The following is a 16,905-nucleotide window of genomic DNA, read 5'->3' as shown; positions in this document are numbered from 1 at the left end:
AGATTATAGGAGCTATCCATACTAAATACTCAATAAACAAAAAATAAAAAACAGAAATAATTGGAATCGATGTGGTTTAGGCAATTTCATAAACATATAACCTACTCTGTGATTGGTAAAGTTATAGGAAAAAAGAACTACTATTTATTAACTATCAGAAACTGTCCTAAGCATTTCATGTTATCTCAATTCATTGAGAAGCTGATAATCTCAGATCAGAGTGGGGAAGAGGCTAAAAGCAGTACATCTAAAACCATATCCTAAAACAGAATTTGATAAATGCCACAAAAGGGAATTAAAAGTACTGCTGGGGTATAAAAAACGGAGTGACACATTCAAGAAAATAACTAGAAAACACTGTGTGGTAGTGATAAAGACTTAGAGTCTAACCCTAACTCTGCTACTGGATCACCCCAAAGCCTAGGAGAGTTCGTTTGCCTCTCCTTTCCCTAATATTTCTCTCTGTAAAATGCAGAGAATAATGCTGGTCTTTTGTTAATCTTACTGGGTTGTCACACACCTTCATGGATACCCATCATTCCAGTACCTTTTCCAGCTGGCTTCTATCAGATGGTGTAGGGACACACTCTGAACTATCCTCCTTTGAAAGTGTGTCAGAAGAAGATGTTTTGCTGCCATCTGCTTTCCGTTTCCTTCCTCCTTTTGTTTTAAGAAGAGAAAAGTGACTCAAGTAATCAATAATCATGTTTGCTAAATATCATGCCTTTAGGAAACAACTTGCTGAAGACTATCTAGGGGTAGAGGAGGTAATCTCATAACCCTGTATTATAGTTCATTTTATAACCATGCCAATTAAAGATTCAATGACATCATCTCTCCAGTTAATGATGCCTTGGTGCATATGACCTCTTAGGTTAATTCATTACGGCTCCTATGGAGATACAGAATAAGAAGGAGAGAACATACCTATCTTTCCTTGTTTTCTGATTTTTGCTGAAATAGCAGCAGCAATAGGTGTTACATCTAAAGTTCCCAAGTCAAAGTGTGCAAGAGGAGGAACATAGTATGGGGTGACTGGAAAAAAGAAGAGACAATGCTCAATGCATACCAATCACATAACCCTGTTAGAATGCATCGTCTGACTGGCTGAATGCTTGTAAGATACATACAAGTTACCCAACATTAATTGTTTTGGCATAGCAAAATGATCAGAGATGTCTTATAGGAGTATCATATTAAATGATTATAATCAATTAACATAAAACCATTCTATAAAATGATATAAAATATCCAAGCAGATAAGGACTAAAAATAAACTAACCTTTATCTAAAATCTAAATATATTTAAATTAGGTCACACAGAGGTTTGTTTTACATGTAATTATTTAGATGAGGACCTGAGGGAGACTCCATGATTTCCCCAGAGGATCTACCTAGCATTTTATTTTTTTAAGTTTACTTATTTAAGTAATTCCTATATCCAACATGGGGTTGAACTCACGACCCCAAGATCAAGATCAAGATCATGACTCACGCTCTTCTGACTGAGCCAGCCAGGCACCCATCTACCTAGCATTTTAAAACAAGTGTACATATTGGTCAGAGGTATCATTTTTTAAGTTTTTTAAAATTTTATTTTTGAGAGACAGAGAGAGAGTGCAGGGCAGGGGCAGAGAGAGAGGGAGACAGAGAATCCCAAACAGGTAGCACACTGTCAGCATAGAGCCCATGAACTGTGAGATCATGACCTGAGCTGAAACCAAGAGTCGGATGCTTATCTGACTGAGCCACCCAGGTGCCCCAGTCTTTTAGCTTTACTCCTGGTTTATAACTATGTTTAGGAAAGTAAAGGGCACTGAAAGTTTGCCTTCTTTTTTATTTTTTTAAATTTTATTCTAGAAAGAGAGAGCGTGCGTGTGAGCAGTGGAGGGTCAGAGGGAGAGAATCTCAAGCAGGCTCCCCACACAGTGTACAGCTTAACGCAGGGCTGAATCCCATGACCTTGGGGTCATGACCTGAGCTGAAATCAAGAGTTGGGACGCTTGAACCTAGATGCCTCTGAAATTTTAACTTCTAAAGAAGAAAAGTTACTTTACAAAAGCCCAACAAATGCTATTTTTCATTTTCTCAAGCAAACAGATTTCTCAGAGGTAACTGGAGGTAACAAAGGGAGGAAAATGGATATATATACATATACGCATATATATAGATATATGTGTGTGTGTGTGTGTGTGTGTTTTTAATTTTGAGTATACATTTCTTGTCCCAGACGAATAGAGGATGGCTATCATTGAGCCTGGCTTAAAAGTAAAGTTCTTTAGGGGCGCCTGGGTGGCTCAGTCGGTTAAGCGGCCGACTTCGGCTCAGGTCATGATTTCGCGGTCCGTGAGTTCGAGCTCCTCATCGGGCTCTGTGCTGACAGCTCGGAGCCTGGAGCCTGTTTCAGATTCTGTGTCTCCCTCTCTCTGTCTCAAAAGTAAATAAACGTTAAAAAAAAAAAAAAAAGTAAAAAAAAAAAAAAAAAGTAAAGTTCTTTATCTTGTCATTGCTATCCTAGCCAGGTTACAGTAAGACACTTTCCTTACCTGCTAAGTACTTTTCCAGGATTCTCTGGAGCTCCACAATATGCTTTAACCGGGTGAGCACTTTCCCCTTCATCTCAGGTGACGTTTGCCGGCAGAAGGCATTTACAACCTGGCAAAGGACAAATTATATTCTCATTCTTTGAATGGTTCCAGTTTTTTTTTTTTCTATCTATTTATTTTTGAGAGACAGAGAGAACACAAGTGGGGCAGGGGGAGGGGGAGCACAGAGAGAGAGGGAGACAAAATCCAAAGCAGGCTCCAGGCTTTGAGCTGTCAGCACACAGCCCGATGCAGGGCTAGAACTCACAAACCACGAGATCATGACCTGAGCCGAAGTCGGACGCTTAACTGACTAAGCCACCCAGGTGTCCCTGAATGGTTGCAGTTTTAACCCTGTTTGCATTATTCATCCAGAGCTTAAAAATGCCAGGGTGCCTGGATGGCTTGGTCAATTAAGCATTCGACCCTTGACTTCAGCTCAGGTCATTATTTCAGAATTTGTAAATTTGAGCCCCACTGGCTCTGTGCTGGCAGCCCAGAGCCTGCTTGGGATTCTCTCTCCCTCTCTCCGCCCCTCCCCTGCTCGCATACACTCTCTCTGAAAATAAACATTAAATTTTTTTTTTTAAAAATGCCATTCAGTGGCAGTATCTGTGAGTTTAATCTGTAATGTAAAAGTGTTCTCAGTAAGGTGCTATAGAGGAGAAGGAAAAAAAAAAAAAGCCCTGGGCCAATACAGGAGATCTGACTTCTAATCCTAGTTTTACTGATTTCTAGTTAAGTAGCAAGGTGGAACAGCAGTGAGTAGACAGCACACACTTTGGTGAAACAAGTCCTATTTTGCTACTTGCTAGCTGTGTGAACCTGGCCAACTCATTAGCCTGAGTTTTTATTTATTCAACTATAAAATGAGAATGCAGTTATTATATGGATTTAATACTGTAAATAGAGAAATAAGCCCAGCATTTGGCATAATGTAAGTACTTGAGTACTTACTGACTTTGAACTCTCTTGTATCTGCAATTCCATGGGTACGAAACAAGGATAACAACACCTATCCTGCTTACATCATAATTGAAATGTAATCATAAAAGGAGATAATTTAAGTGCACATTCTCAGAGTAATATACATAAGAAAGGAAGTGAGATATAAATATATGTTACTGTCATTTTCATATTTCATTATTATGAATTTCACTCAACATATTTTTTTTATTTTTTTTACTGTTTATTTTTGACAGAGAGAGACAGAGCATGAGTGGGGGAGGGGCAGAGAGAGAGAGAGAGAGACAGACAGACAGACAGACAGAATTAAAAGCAGGCTCCAGGCCCTGAGCTGTCAGCACAGAGACCGACGTGGGGCTCGAACTCACAGACTGAGAGATCATGACCTGAGCCGAAGTTGGACGTTCAACTGACTGAGCCACCCAGGCACCCCCAAAACATATCCTAAAGGAAGGGGAAAACCATCACTCACTTGATCTCACTGAATTAAAACATTAAGTACGTACTTATGCAAGGGTGAACAGTATTTTCACAGTGAAGAAGGTGAGGTTATTCCAGGCAAAAGGAAGAATACAACAAAAAGGCTTGTAGTAGTAAAGCATGAACAACTTATTAAGTGAATTCTAAGTATTTTGATTTGGCTACATCAAAAGGTACATGTAATTGGGGAAAAGTGGGACATAACAGCTGGAGAAGCACACAGGGGTTAGTGCTAGTAATTTTTTCTTTTTAAGTAGGCTCCATGCCCAATGTGGGGCTTGAACTCATGACCCCCCTGAGATCAAGAGTTATAGCCTCTACCCACTGAACCAGCTGAACCAGCCAGGCGCTTCTGTAGAGAGTCCCATGAGAACCAGGAAACAGTTTCCTTTCAAGAAGAATTATAGACAATAGGTGAAATTCCCAGTAACTATGTTTACCTCTCGGAACCAGTTGAGAGTAAGAAATATGAGTGAACACATGAATGAGTGCTCTTTAAAAGACATGGATGTCAACCTCTCTCCAGGCTCCAAGTCAGTGAGGAATATAGGACAATCTGAAAGAGAACAAACATTTTTAACTCCCTTTATTTCGCATCAACAGAACCTGGATGCTACCCCTAGAGTTACATCTCCTATACTTACTTTCCCCTTTAACTTATATTTGAAGGTGAAGCTTTGGGTAGTCTCAAAATTACTGCCTTAGTATGTAGCCATCTTTAATATCATGAAGAAGTTTTTACAAAATTAGATGCAAGGACCAGAAAGCAACAAGGAACTATGATGATGATTGATCTGTCAATATGATGGGAATCTTTATATATCATCTTTGCAGTTTCATTATTAGTGCTATTTTACTCTGTGAAGTTCAAAAATTCCTTCCCCTACACACCATGTACTGGTTTGCTCCCTCCCTAAGATTACCAGAGAAAGGTTACAAAGAAGAAAGGATCTGATAACTTCATCCTATACCTAATAAACCATCAATCTCCTCCAAGCTTCCGTTATGTTGTTTCTCCACACAAAGCCTCAGTAACCGGAAATAGGGAGCCAGGCACAACGGAGACACCAATCTGGGAAGGAAAAATCCATTTCTAAACAATATTTTATAGGCATATTAATCCATGTTTATAAAGAACCCCACCTTATAATTAAAGCGTTTTGCCCAAAATAAATGTCTACTTTTTAGAACATATGACAAGAGCTTAATGGGTGCTCAGTAAATAAACAATGAACTAAACTGGAGGAAGACAGAGGCTGAATAGAGTGAATGTCCATGAGTCAGGAGAAGCAGAGATAAAATGGAAGGAGGGAGGGAAACAAGTATGTTCATGGGAGGGAGAAAGAAACAAATGAAAATAGCCTCACAGAGTACCTGTTGGCTGTCATTAGGCTATACAGACCCCAACCACAGGGACTAAGAAAAAACAAGGAAACTGCCACACTCCTGCTAACCCCTACAAATATCACCTGTTTTAGGAGAAACCCTTTTCCATCAAGTTCCCAAAAGATTGCAACAAGTGTGGAATATCCCGTGAACATTCAAAACAGTAACAGAAGTTAAAGAAAAAGTACACTGACTTTTGGTCTGATTCCTGTGAAGTCATTCTACCCCCATCTTTTGCAAAGTCCTGAGAGTACAACAGTGGCAGGAGGTTGATGGCGATCCCATCACGACTACTGTATTCTTCTAGTCCATAGAGAGCTTTCACAGGAAATGGACAGTCACTGTAAAGAGAACCCAGAATTTGATGCCCCAAGGGTATACAAGTCTATGGGGGAAACTACTAAAACAAACCAATCTTCTCTCTTAGGAAGAGAACTTCTCTGAGGAGAAGTGAGAAACAAAAAGAACAAGTGGGGAAGCTTTGATCAACTCTGGAGCTGGAGTGTTGGGGCTGGGAGGAAAGAAACTATGGGATTGGGCCAGACTTGGCTGAGGTCAAGAGCATTCTCAAGTCTGTACCATCCATCGACATAATTTCTTCACCAGTACAATCAAGTTAGTGGGTAAACAGTACTTACCCTTCTGGAAAAGCACAGAAGTCCACCACAAAGGCATCTTGGAAATCATTAAAGATGGTCTGCCCAACCCATTCCTTCAGGAAGCAAACAAACAAAAAAGGCATACAGCCCAGGGGGTACTGCTATAGATCCCTAGAAAAACTATTACTCTTTCTAAGCTTTAGTTTCATCATTTCTAAGGAGGAAATAGCAATAATATGTACCCCATTATTATGAAGTGGAAAACATATAACACATGAAAAATGCTTAACACGGTGCCTGGCACAGAAAACATGGCAGCTATCAACATTATCAACAATATTATCACCAACCTCATCTTTGCTATTATTATTGTTACTATGTAAAGGAGGCCTTAGAGGTGAGGCCTAGGGAAGGGCTTTCCCAACTAGAATATGGGAAAGCTCTCAGGATGACCTATTTTTTTTTAAGTTTATTTATTTTTGAGAGAGCACGCGTGTATGCGTGAGTAGGGTAAGAGGCAGAGAGAGAGAGGGACAGAGGATCTGAAGCAGGCTCCATGCTGACAGCAGAGAGCCTGATGTGGAGCTTGAACCCACAAACTGCGAGATCATGACCTGACCCGAAGTCAGACGCTTAACCGACTGAGCCACGCAGGCACCCCAGGATGATCTATTTTTGCACTGCAACAGACAGAAGGGCTTGAATAAAGAATACGGAGTAAAGCAGCCCCCATGCTTCACTACTTTAAAAGATACTTGGCCTTACCAAGGCTTTTGGAGCCAGATTTCCTCTTTGGATCAGAGTAGCAAATTCATCATAATACAGTGCGGACGCATGGGGAGACTGCTTACTGCAGGAATGAACCAACTGCAGCAACGAGGTCACCTGGAGCAGCCAAAGAGAAAGAATGGTTCAGCAACTGGGCTGTCAACACTTCCTAAACACTGTTCACCCCAAACAGTAGTTTTTCCTTCCAGTATCACTGGCAAAGCTCTTACTACCTCTCGCCTGAGGTTTTCCTGACCTTCCTGACCAGCCCATCTGTTTCTAAACTCATCTCTTTTCCAATCCATCAGACACCCACAGCCAGATTAATTTTTCTAAAGCAAAGCTTTGATTATGCCATGTCCGTGCTAAGAAACCTTTAAAGAATACCTCTGTGTAAAAAATTACATCAAAATGCCTTGATTCACATTCCAGGCCCTCTGTTTTCTACCTCTGGACTAGCTTTATCTCCAACTCTCCAATTTTACACTTACTTGTCTCTATGCTCCAGTCAATCTGCTATTCTGCAAACATGGCTCACTGTTCTCGCTCTCTAGGAATTTACAATTTAATTAAGGAGATTAGATACAGAAATAAATGTAATCCACACCAGTAGATTCTAGGTGCCACAGTAGTGGTACAAATCACAAAAGCTATGAATTCAAGAAAACAGATTTGGGGAGGGAAAAAAAAAGAAGTCTTTTTGGTAAACTGCCAGTGACCAGAAGCAACTCCTCAGTTACCCATATACATACCCAAATACATTACAAGAACTCACCTGCGTGTACTGTTCATTGCTCACGTCTGTTCTCCCTTGGGTCAAACTTGAAAATCTAGTTCTAAAAACAAGGAATTTTAGGTTCACTTCTGTAATATTTTGTAAGAACTGGCAATAAGTTTTTTTGTTTTTGCTTTTTTTGTTTTTTTAAGTACTGGCAATAAGTTTATGAGTCCTGCCATCCCTGGAATGTGAGTGGAGATAAAAGTACATGAAGGCACAGAACTATTTATATACAAAATGTGGATTAGAGCAGATAATGGCTACCTTAATTTTTTTTTAATGGCACATTAAATTAGTAATAATCATAAGAGTGAGCACTGGGCATTATTCTAGGCATTTGGTGCTCTCAAGCAGTATGGCTCCAATGAATGAACTCTTAATCAGTACACTATGTAGCCTCCATGAATTACTAATGTTGATTCTAAGGATGTCTCCTGAGGTCCCAGGAATTCCTTAACAAATTATCTCTAAGAAGCATAAACGGAATTCCAAAGTCATTTTGCAATGGCAACATCTTATCAAGACCCAATACAGATGCTCCTTTAGGTGCTATAATTGTGGCATCAAAGTACAAGAGAGGAAAAAAAAAATCTATAGAAAGACCTTATTTGCATCAAACACGATGTCCCAGACAGAAAAACACAGCAATGGAGAAACCTATAATGTCTAGTGCCTAGGAGGCGTAAATGCAGAAAAATGCATCCCAGGAGGCTCAGGGTTTCCCCTTTTGTAGAAATATTTCTAGAACTTTATTTCTTGGTAATCCCTAGTTTTTAACCATCAGATTGTAATAACTACAATCACATTCTGTAAAAAATTATATTAGTATATAGAGTCAAGATTAGAAGGGAAAATAGAAAAGTTGCAATAAATACTTGCTTACTTCTCTTATTACGGTTTTAATATTTACTTTTGTAAACACTTTTGCCTACACAACGTACACTTTATTTGTAAGGTGGCAACTTAATTAACTGACCTTGAGCCACAGAAGTCAGAATTTCCATGCATACCTGTCTGCCGCTATGATGCCAGCCATGGTGACAGCACCAATAATGCCAATGAGTTTGTATCTGACTATGGTGCTAGAGAGCTGCTTTCGTATCACCAGGTGCATATCATCCTGCAAGGAGATATGATAAAGAAAGATGAAAATGCTAGAATAGTACAGCAAAAGAGCCTGTGGATATTGGAACCAAAATAGCTAAAATGGCAAGGGTTCTATCATTTACTGTGTGGCTCTTGGCAAGTCACTGCATCTGAGTCTCAATTTTTTTCCATCTATAAAATGGGGAAGATTTTATGAGAGACAAATTACAAAACTGTCCTAGAACAATGTCAAAAATAAGGCAGATGTTCAAACATTATAGCTATTATTAATGTTGTGATAGTTGCTTGATAAGGATATGTATGTTATTGTAAGGTTGTTGTCCGCTCAGCTAAAATAATGAAATAGAAAAAAAAAATACTTAGGAGTAATTTAACCAAGGAGGCAAAAGACTTGTACATTAAAAACTATAAAACAACAATGAAAGATATTAAAGAAGACCTAAATAAATGGAAAGATATCCCATGTGCATTAATTGGAAGACTTAATATTGTTAAGATAATGACAGTACTCACAGTGACATGCACATTCATTGTAATCCTTATTAAAATCCCAATAGAATTTTTTGCAGATATAGAAAAACCCATGCTAAGATTCATATAGAACTTTAAGGGACCCCAAATAACCAAAACAATCTTGAAAAAGAACAAATTTGTTCTGTCAAATTTCAATTTTGAAAACAAAAAAAATTTTTCTTTTTTTAATATTTTTGAGTGTGAGAGAGGGAGACAGAGAGAGAGAGCAAGCACAAGCAACGGAGGGGCAAAGAGACGGAGACACAGAATCTAAAGCAGGCTCTAGGCTCTGAGTTGTCAGCGCAGAGCCTGACGTGAAGTTCAAACTCATGAACTATGAGATCATGACCTAAGCCACCTAGGCACCCCAAAGAAAATAAATTTTCTTTTTTTTTTTTTTTTTTTTTTTTATATGAAGTTTATTGACAAATTGGTTTCCATACAACACCCAGTGCTCATCCCAAAAGGTGCCCTCCTCAATACCCATCACCCACCCGCCCCTCCCTCCCACCCCCCATCAACCCTCAGTTTGTTCTCAGTTTTTAACAGTCTCTTATGCTTTGGCTCTCTCCCACTCTAACGTCCTTTTTTTTTTTTTTTTTTTTCCTTCCCCTCCCCCATGGGTTCCTGTTAAGTTTCTCAGGATCCACATAAGAGTGAAACCATATGGTATCTGTCTTTCTCTGTATGGCTTATTTCACTTAGCATCACACTCTCCAGTTCCATCCACGTTGCTACAAAGAAAATAAATTTTCAATTTTGAAATTACACATACAATCTTTCAATTTCAAAATTACTACAATGCTACAGTAATCAAAATAGTGTGCTACTTGCACAGGAAGCCCATACACACTAATGGATAGAACAGGGTCCAGAAATAAACCTTATTTGGTCATATATGGTCAACTGATTTTCTGCAAAGGTGCTAAGACCATTCAAAGGGAAAGGAGAGTCTTTTCAATAAAAGGTGTTAAAACACACACACACACACACACACACACACACACACACAGAACAGGCGCTGAAAAAACTGGATACCCACAAACACAAAAAACAAAACTGAACCTTTCCTTACACCACATACAAAAATTAACTAAAAGCGAATCAACAATATAAATTTAAGAGCTAAAACTATAAGACTCTCAGCAAAAAACACAGAGGGGGAAAAAAAAAAGAAAAAGAAAAAGAAAACACAGGGGAAAATCTTTATGACCTTGAATTTGGGAACAGTTTTTCCTAAGAATGACACCAAAAGCACAGGCAAAAAGAAAAAACACATAAATTGGGACTTCATCAAAACTCCATCAAAGCACACTATCAAGAGTAAAAAGATAATCCACAGAATGGGAAAAAATATTTGCAAATCATGTATCTGATAAGGGACAATACCCAGGAAATATACAGAATTCCTATGCGTCAACAACAAAAGACAGACCATTTAGGGGTGCCTAGGCAGTCCAGTTGGTTCAGTGTCTGACTCTTGATTTCAGCTCAGGTCATGATCCCAGAGTTATGGGATTGAGTCCTGCATCAGGCTCCACGTTAAGCGTGGAGCCTGCTTGGGATTCTCTCTTGCTCTCTGCCCCTCCCCCACTTGCACTCTTTCTCAAAATGAACATTTAAAAAAAAAAGATGTTCAAAATTATCAGTCATTAAGGAAATGCAAATCAAGACAACCATTTGTCATACCATATCAACCATCTGAGATACCATTTCACACCCAGAAGGATGGTTATTATTACAAAATGGAAAATAAGTGGGGTGCCTGGGTGGCTCAGTAGGCTGAGTGTCTGACTTTGGCTCAGGTCATGATCTTGTAGTTCCTGGGTTTGAGTCTCACATCAGGCTTTGCGCTAATAGCGCGGAGCCTGTTTTGGATTCTGTCTCCTTCTCTCTCTGCCCCTCACCAACCCCTCGCATGTGTGGTCTCTCTCAAAAATAAAAATTTTTTAAAAATGGAAAATAAGTGTTGGTGAGGATATACAACCATGGAATCCCCAACTGTTCACGGGAATGAAAAATGGTACAGCTTTTGTAGAAAATGGTTTGGTAGTTCCTCCAAATGCTGAACACAGAATGAATATATGACTCATCAACTCCACTCCTAGGTATATACCCCAAAGAATTTAAAATAGGGACTCAAAAAGATATTTTTATACCAATATTCATTGCTGCATTATTCACAATAGCCAAAAGGTGAAAAAAGGCTAGTGTCCATCAAGAAATAAATGCACAAACTAAATGTTCTACATATATACAATGGAATACTATTTAGCCATGAAAAGGAATGAAGTTTAATATATCTTACACCATGGATGAACCTTGAACAGATTATGCTAAGTGAAATAAAAGGAGAAATATGATATGACTATTTCAATTAGGTACCCAGAACAGGCAAATTCAGAGACAGGAAGTAGATTAGAGGTAATGAGGGGCTGGAGGAAAGAAAATGAGGAGTTACTGCTTAATGGGTAGGGTTTCTGTTCGGGATGACAAAAAGTTCTGGATAGAGACAGTGGTGACACTTGCACAACATTCTTAATGAACTTAATGCCACTGAATTGTACGCTTAAAAATGGTTAAAATAGTAAAATTTGCTATGCATGTTTTAACCACCATTAAAAAATAAAATAATGATGTAGCTCTACATTACTCATGTGAAGCCATCTCCAAAATATACAGCTAAATGAAAACAGTAAGATGCAGAACAAAAGGGTATAAAGTGGAATATAGGTAAATACACATTTGTAAATGCTCGGACATCTCAGAAAGCTATAAACTAATAATAGCAATTGCCTTTAGAGAACCAAATGCTTACAGGACTGAGAGGAAAGGAGACTTATTTTTCACCACTTTCTATACCTTTTGAATTTATGTATGTATATTACCTAGCCTTTTTTTTTTTTTTTTTTTAATTAACAAAAAGTGTTGGTTATTCAAAGTCACAGTCCAGTATGGATATCGCCACGGGGTGGCACTAACGGTACAAAAGAGCTATGAGCTATGACTGCAACCTAATCTCTGGTTTTAGTCCCTTTGCCTGACTTTCTCAGTAAATGGGGTCCACAAACGAAAGCAAGCCCAGGTGACGTTCACGTTAGAAGCAGATGCTCCCTAGGAAACAAGGTTAATTCTGTGTCCCCACAGCACTCAGTACAGAACCTGAATGGCTTTTGTTAGTTCCACGGTCAGCTGATTACAGACCCTAATAGACTGAGCTACTTGAGGGTAGAAATTCTAATATACTTACCATTTCAATGCTTAGTACACAGTAGGCATATAATGTTTGTGGTAAGAAAAGAATGAGTAAGTGCTCAAACTATGGCTGTGTACTTGATTTCTATTAGTACACAGGCTGGAGTGATTTTGGTCAGTGAATTTCAATTCAATAAGTTTAAAGGCTTAAAGGTTTCTCAATACACTGCATGTTGGGGCGCCTGGGTGGCTCAGTCGGTTAAGCGTGTGACTTCAGCTCAGGTCACGATCTCACGGTCCGTGAGTTCGAGCCCCGCGTCGGGCTCTGGGCTGATGGCTCAGAGCCTGGAGCCTGCTTCCAATTCTGTGTCTCCCTCTCTCTCTCTGCCCCTCCCCCGTTCATGCTCTGTCTCTCTCTGTCTCAAAAATAAATAAACGTTAAAAAAAATTAAAAAAAAAAAAATACACTGCATGTTACCTGGATGTGACTGCTGGCTTCATGCTGTTTGCTAAATGCCAGTGTGCTCAGAATATAGAAGAGTTTTCGTATCTGCCAAGGGGACATATTATCCAGATAATCTAAAATGCCCTGTGAGAAAAAAAAAATGCCAACAATAAGGCCAGCAACTAATATTTTCTTCCTTTAAATAAAAAAATTAAAATCCTTATAAGAAGCATAGACAGATAGCCAGGCATCCATTCCACAAAAGCTCAAGTTCTATCAAGCTGCTCAGAGCCCAAAGGGTTAGTCATCCTAACATACCTCCTAGTTCTCCCTACTTTCTCCACCCTTCCCTTCTTCTCAGTGAAAACAATACTCTGCCACAAGTTATATCTCTGACCCTATTCCTTATCAGCTTCCACTCCATGAATTACTTATTCATTCTCTACAGATGTGGAAGGAGTCACAAGGAAACTAATTACTTTTTGGCCTTGGGCAAAATTTCAGTTTTATCATCCCTAATATGGGGATAACAAGGCCTACATAGTTACCTTTCAAAGCCCAGACGCAATTATGTCAACTCCTTGTTAAAAGCCTGTAATAGCTCTCTATGGTCTATAAAATAAGGTTGAAACTCTTTAGGGGCGCCTGGGTGGCTCAGTCAGTCAGGCATCCAACTCTTGATCTCAGCTCAGGTCATGATCTCACAGTTCTTGAGCTCAAGCCCCATGTCAGGCTCTGCATTGATAGCGGAGAGCTTGCTTGGAATTCTCTCTCCTTCTCTCTCTGCCCCTACCCGACTCATGCTCTCTTTTGCTCTCAAAAATAAACTTAAAAAAAAAAAAAAAAAAAAAAAAAGCTGAAACTCTTCAGTGTGGTATTCGAGACTCTTCATAATCTGGCCCTATCCTGTGTCTTCCCAGCCTCACCTCCCAACACCCCTCACCATTTATCCCATTTGCCAACCATGTTAGTCTACTTGTCATCCTTCATGTATACCAAAGACCTGGGTGCCAGTTTGCTTCTGTTTGAACTGTCCTCTGCCTACATGCACTTCCTTTACTTTCTCCTATCAAATCATTCCCAACCTTCAAGAATCACTGAAATCTATTCGTTGAAGAAATACCCAGTTTCCCAGGCCAAGTTAATTTTCTTGCCAAGTATATCTGTAGCACTTCATCTTTCTAGAGATCTCTCATGTTGTATTTACAGTGACTTGCTTATGGACATAGTTCTACTATCACCAAAGGCAAGAACTAAGTTTTATATACAGAGCACCCAGAATAAAGCCTGCACACAGGCATAAAGAAGTATCTGCTGAATGCATTAATACATACATAAATGAGTCATTTCTTTCTATTATTTGCCCATCACCTCATCTCTTTCCCATCCCCTCCTACCAATCACAGCACTTAATAGCTAGAATACAAATTAAATTGTTACTAATGGATTCCAGATAACTCTCAGATATATGCAAGAAAGAAAAACGACTCAATATATGTCACCAGAGGGACTAGATACCTTCACAAAGATGGCATTCAGCCTCATAGCAGATAGATTTAGAACTACCAACTCTAGGAGGACATCCAAAGCAGTATCCACTTCAGCTTCATTCCCACTGCAGATATGGGTCACTAGGGCACCAACCACTTCCTACAGAGTAGAGTCAAGAAACAGTGTGGATAAAAATATGACTGAAACCATTATGACTCAGGTTGATGCCTGATATCATTCCAATCTCCACTTGGTGAAAATCCCAACCTACCCTATCCTGTTGTCTAATTCTATAATGTAATTTTCATGCATGTTGGATTCAGAGGTTTAGGATTATGCCAATCTAACTATAGTACCATCTACTCTTGACTTATTTCTCAAAATTTATCTGTGAGCATCATCTAAGCCCTCCTGATTTTGTTCCCTGGAAGTCTTTCCCTTTCTTTTCTCATATGGGTTAAATACTACACTTTAAGCTATGGTTGTATCTATTAAAATGTATTAAAAAGATGGAACTTAGGGCACCTGACTGGCTCAGTTGGAGGAGCATGTGACTTTTGATCTTGTAGTTGTAGGTTCAAAATCCATGTCAAGTATAGAGATTACTTAAAAATAAAATATTATGGGCGCCTGGGGGGCTCAGTCATTAAGTGTCCAACTTCGGCTCAGGTCATGATCTCACAGCTCATGAGTTCAAGCCCCATATCAGACTCTGTGCTAACAACTCAGAGCCTGGAGCCTGCTTCAGATTCTGTGTCTCCGTCTCTCTCTGCCCCTCCCCTGCTCACTCTCTGTCTTGCCCTCTCTTTCTTAAGAATAAACCTTAAAAAATTTTAAAAACTAAAAAAAAAATCTTAAAAAAAAGATGGAATTCAAAGAGCTAAAAGATTTTAAGATTACTATAGGTTAGACTTGTATGTTTCAAGCACCCACGGGTCATGATAGTATCTCTAAGACATTAAGATGGTTCCAAACAAAATACCTTACATGCCATTCTCCCTTTCCTTTATGCCTCTGCTCCACAGAGGCATACAGTTTTCTCAACTGCAGTAGCTAGCTCATGCCAGCTGAATCTACTACTCTGCTTTAAGATTCTCAAAATTCTTTGTTTTTACAAGTTCAATTCAAATGTTATAACATTGTTAACAGTTAAGTATAGCAAGTACAAAAAATGCACATTAAGGCACTCTGTTCTTTGTTTTCATAATCACTTTCCAACTTTCCACAAGTACAGTCTTCCCTCTCTACACATGTGCTATTAAATTTTGTGTCTCATGTTCGTAGGAATAGGATTATGTCCTCAGTTATTTCTCCTTCATTTGTTTTTCATCACAGTTTTTTCTAGAGAACAACTTCAGGATCAACTGGCAGCTGATTATTTGCAGCTAGGTTTTAAAACTGGACTTTCTGTACTATAAAAACTGCCTGATAACCCTAGCCCTTTCAGCCAAGGTTTACTCAGAAATAGACTAGATGGGATGTTCATTTTAACTCAGAGAATTTTAGAGCTCAAAACGCAGAGTTAGATCTTCTAGTCCAGTCTCTTCACTTTATTGAAAGTAGACTACAACTTAGTTTTCCCGACTCCCAGTTCAGAATTCTTTCTACATCAGTGCCTTCCAACCAGCAAGAAATAAACACGAGGGGAGGCTGGGTGGCTCAGTCAGTTGAGCGTCCGACTTCGGCTCAGATCATGATCTCGCAGTTCCCGAGTTCGAGCTCCATGTCGTGCTCTGTGCTGACAGCTCAGAGCCTGAAGCCTGCTTTGGATTCTGTGTCTCCCACTCACTCTGCCCCTCCCCTGCTCATGCTCTCTCTCTCTCTCTCTCTCAAAAATAAACATTAAAAAAAAAAGAAAGAAACATATCACATGCAAGTCACTTGGAACTGCATTTCTTCCTGTTCCGTTCCCTCCTTTCCAAGATAAATATTTCAACATACCTGCTGGCAGTAAGTGTCAAAAAAATTAAATGCATATTTGTAGAGGAGACTGCCAAACAAAATGATACTCCGGTCTAGGGAGTGCACGAAACTCTGAGCCAGCGACAGAATGGATGGACAAATATCCTTAAGGACCTTAAGGGGGAAAGAAGAGAGAAAAAAAGAAGCTGTGGGAGGAATTTAGTTAACACAGAACCAAGAGCTGCCAACTCTTATAGGATGTCAGAGTTCTCCTGACCAACTCTCACTTTAACTTAAGGAAACTTAACCTTTGTTTTACTCAAAATTATCCTTCATCATTGAGTCTTCTCTCAGGATTGGTGGGATTTGCCATATGGATAGGAATTAACCTGGAAGCTCAAAGAAGTTAAATTATAAGCCTAACAGCATTGTTCCTATCTGCCCAATTTGAGACTAGAATCCAGATATTCTAAATCCCAATTTCCTCACTCAATCATACTGCCTCCCTAGGCCTGTTCTGCTACGGTTATGATTTGAAATCAAAATATAAGGTTCAATACTAATTAATTAAACCGATTTCTTTTAAAGAAGATCAAAAAGAGAACTGATCATGTCTCACCAATAAGGCAGAAAATGAACATTAATGGACCCAAAGTAAATATAACCAGTTTAGGTCTAGCTTCTTTACTG

The 16,905-nt window shown here is 39.2% G+C and overlaps 1 protein-coding gene across 2 annotated transcripts in view; it reads right to left on the bottom strand.

Annotated features, from left to right (window-relative positions):
- The window catches only part of FANCD2 (FA complementation group D2), a 63,119-nt gene that overhangs the window by 24,106 nt on the left and 22,108 nt on the right, over window positions 1-16,905 (bottom strand). For both annotated transcript variants that reach the window (XM_030307378.2, XM_030307380.2), the window contains exons 16-28: window positions 16,255-16,389; window positions 14,341-14,472; window positions 12,856-12,966; window positions 8,573-8,682; window positions 7,560-7,620; window positions 6,782-6,901; window positions 6,056-6,129; window positions 5,612-5,758; window positions 5,003-5,103; window positions 4,472-4,587; window positions 2,547-2,655; window positions 928-1,035; window positions 548-660 (exon numbers count right to left, since the gene is read on the bottom strand). In XM_030307378.2, coding sequence (XP_030163238.1) covers window positions 548-660; window positions 928-1,035; window positions 2,547-2,655; window positions 4,472-4,587; window positions 5,003-5,103; window positions 5,612-5,758; window positions 6,056-6,129; window positions 6,782-6,901; window positions 7,560-7,620; window positions 8,573-8,682; window positions 12,856-12,966; window positions 14,341-14,472; window positions 16,255-16,389 — 1,437 coding nt within the window. The remainder of the gene's footprint in view (window positions 1-547; window positions 661-927; window positions 1,036-2,546; window positions 2,656-4,471; window positions 4,588-5,002; window positions 5,104-5,611; window positions 5,759-6,055; window positions 6,130-6,781; window positions 6,902-7,559; window positions 7,621-8,572; window positions 8,683-12,855; window positions 12,967-14,340; window positions 14,473-16,254; window positions 16,390-16,905) is intronic.

Source organism: Lynx canadensis, chromosome A2 (assembly GCF_007474595.2).
Source record: "Lynx canadensis isolate LIC74 chromosome A2, mLynCan4.pri.v2, whole genome shotgun sequence".
NCBI classification, from domain to species: domain Eukaryota; kingdom Metazoa; phylum Chordata; class Mammalia; order Carnivora; family Felidae; genus Lynx; species Lynx canadensis.
This window is presented reverse-complemented; position numbering and strand designations above follow the sequence as displayed.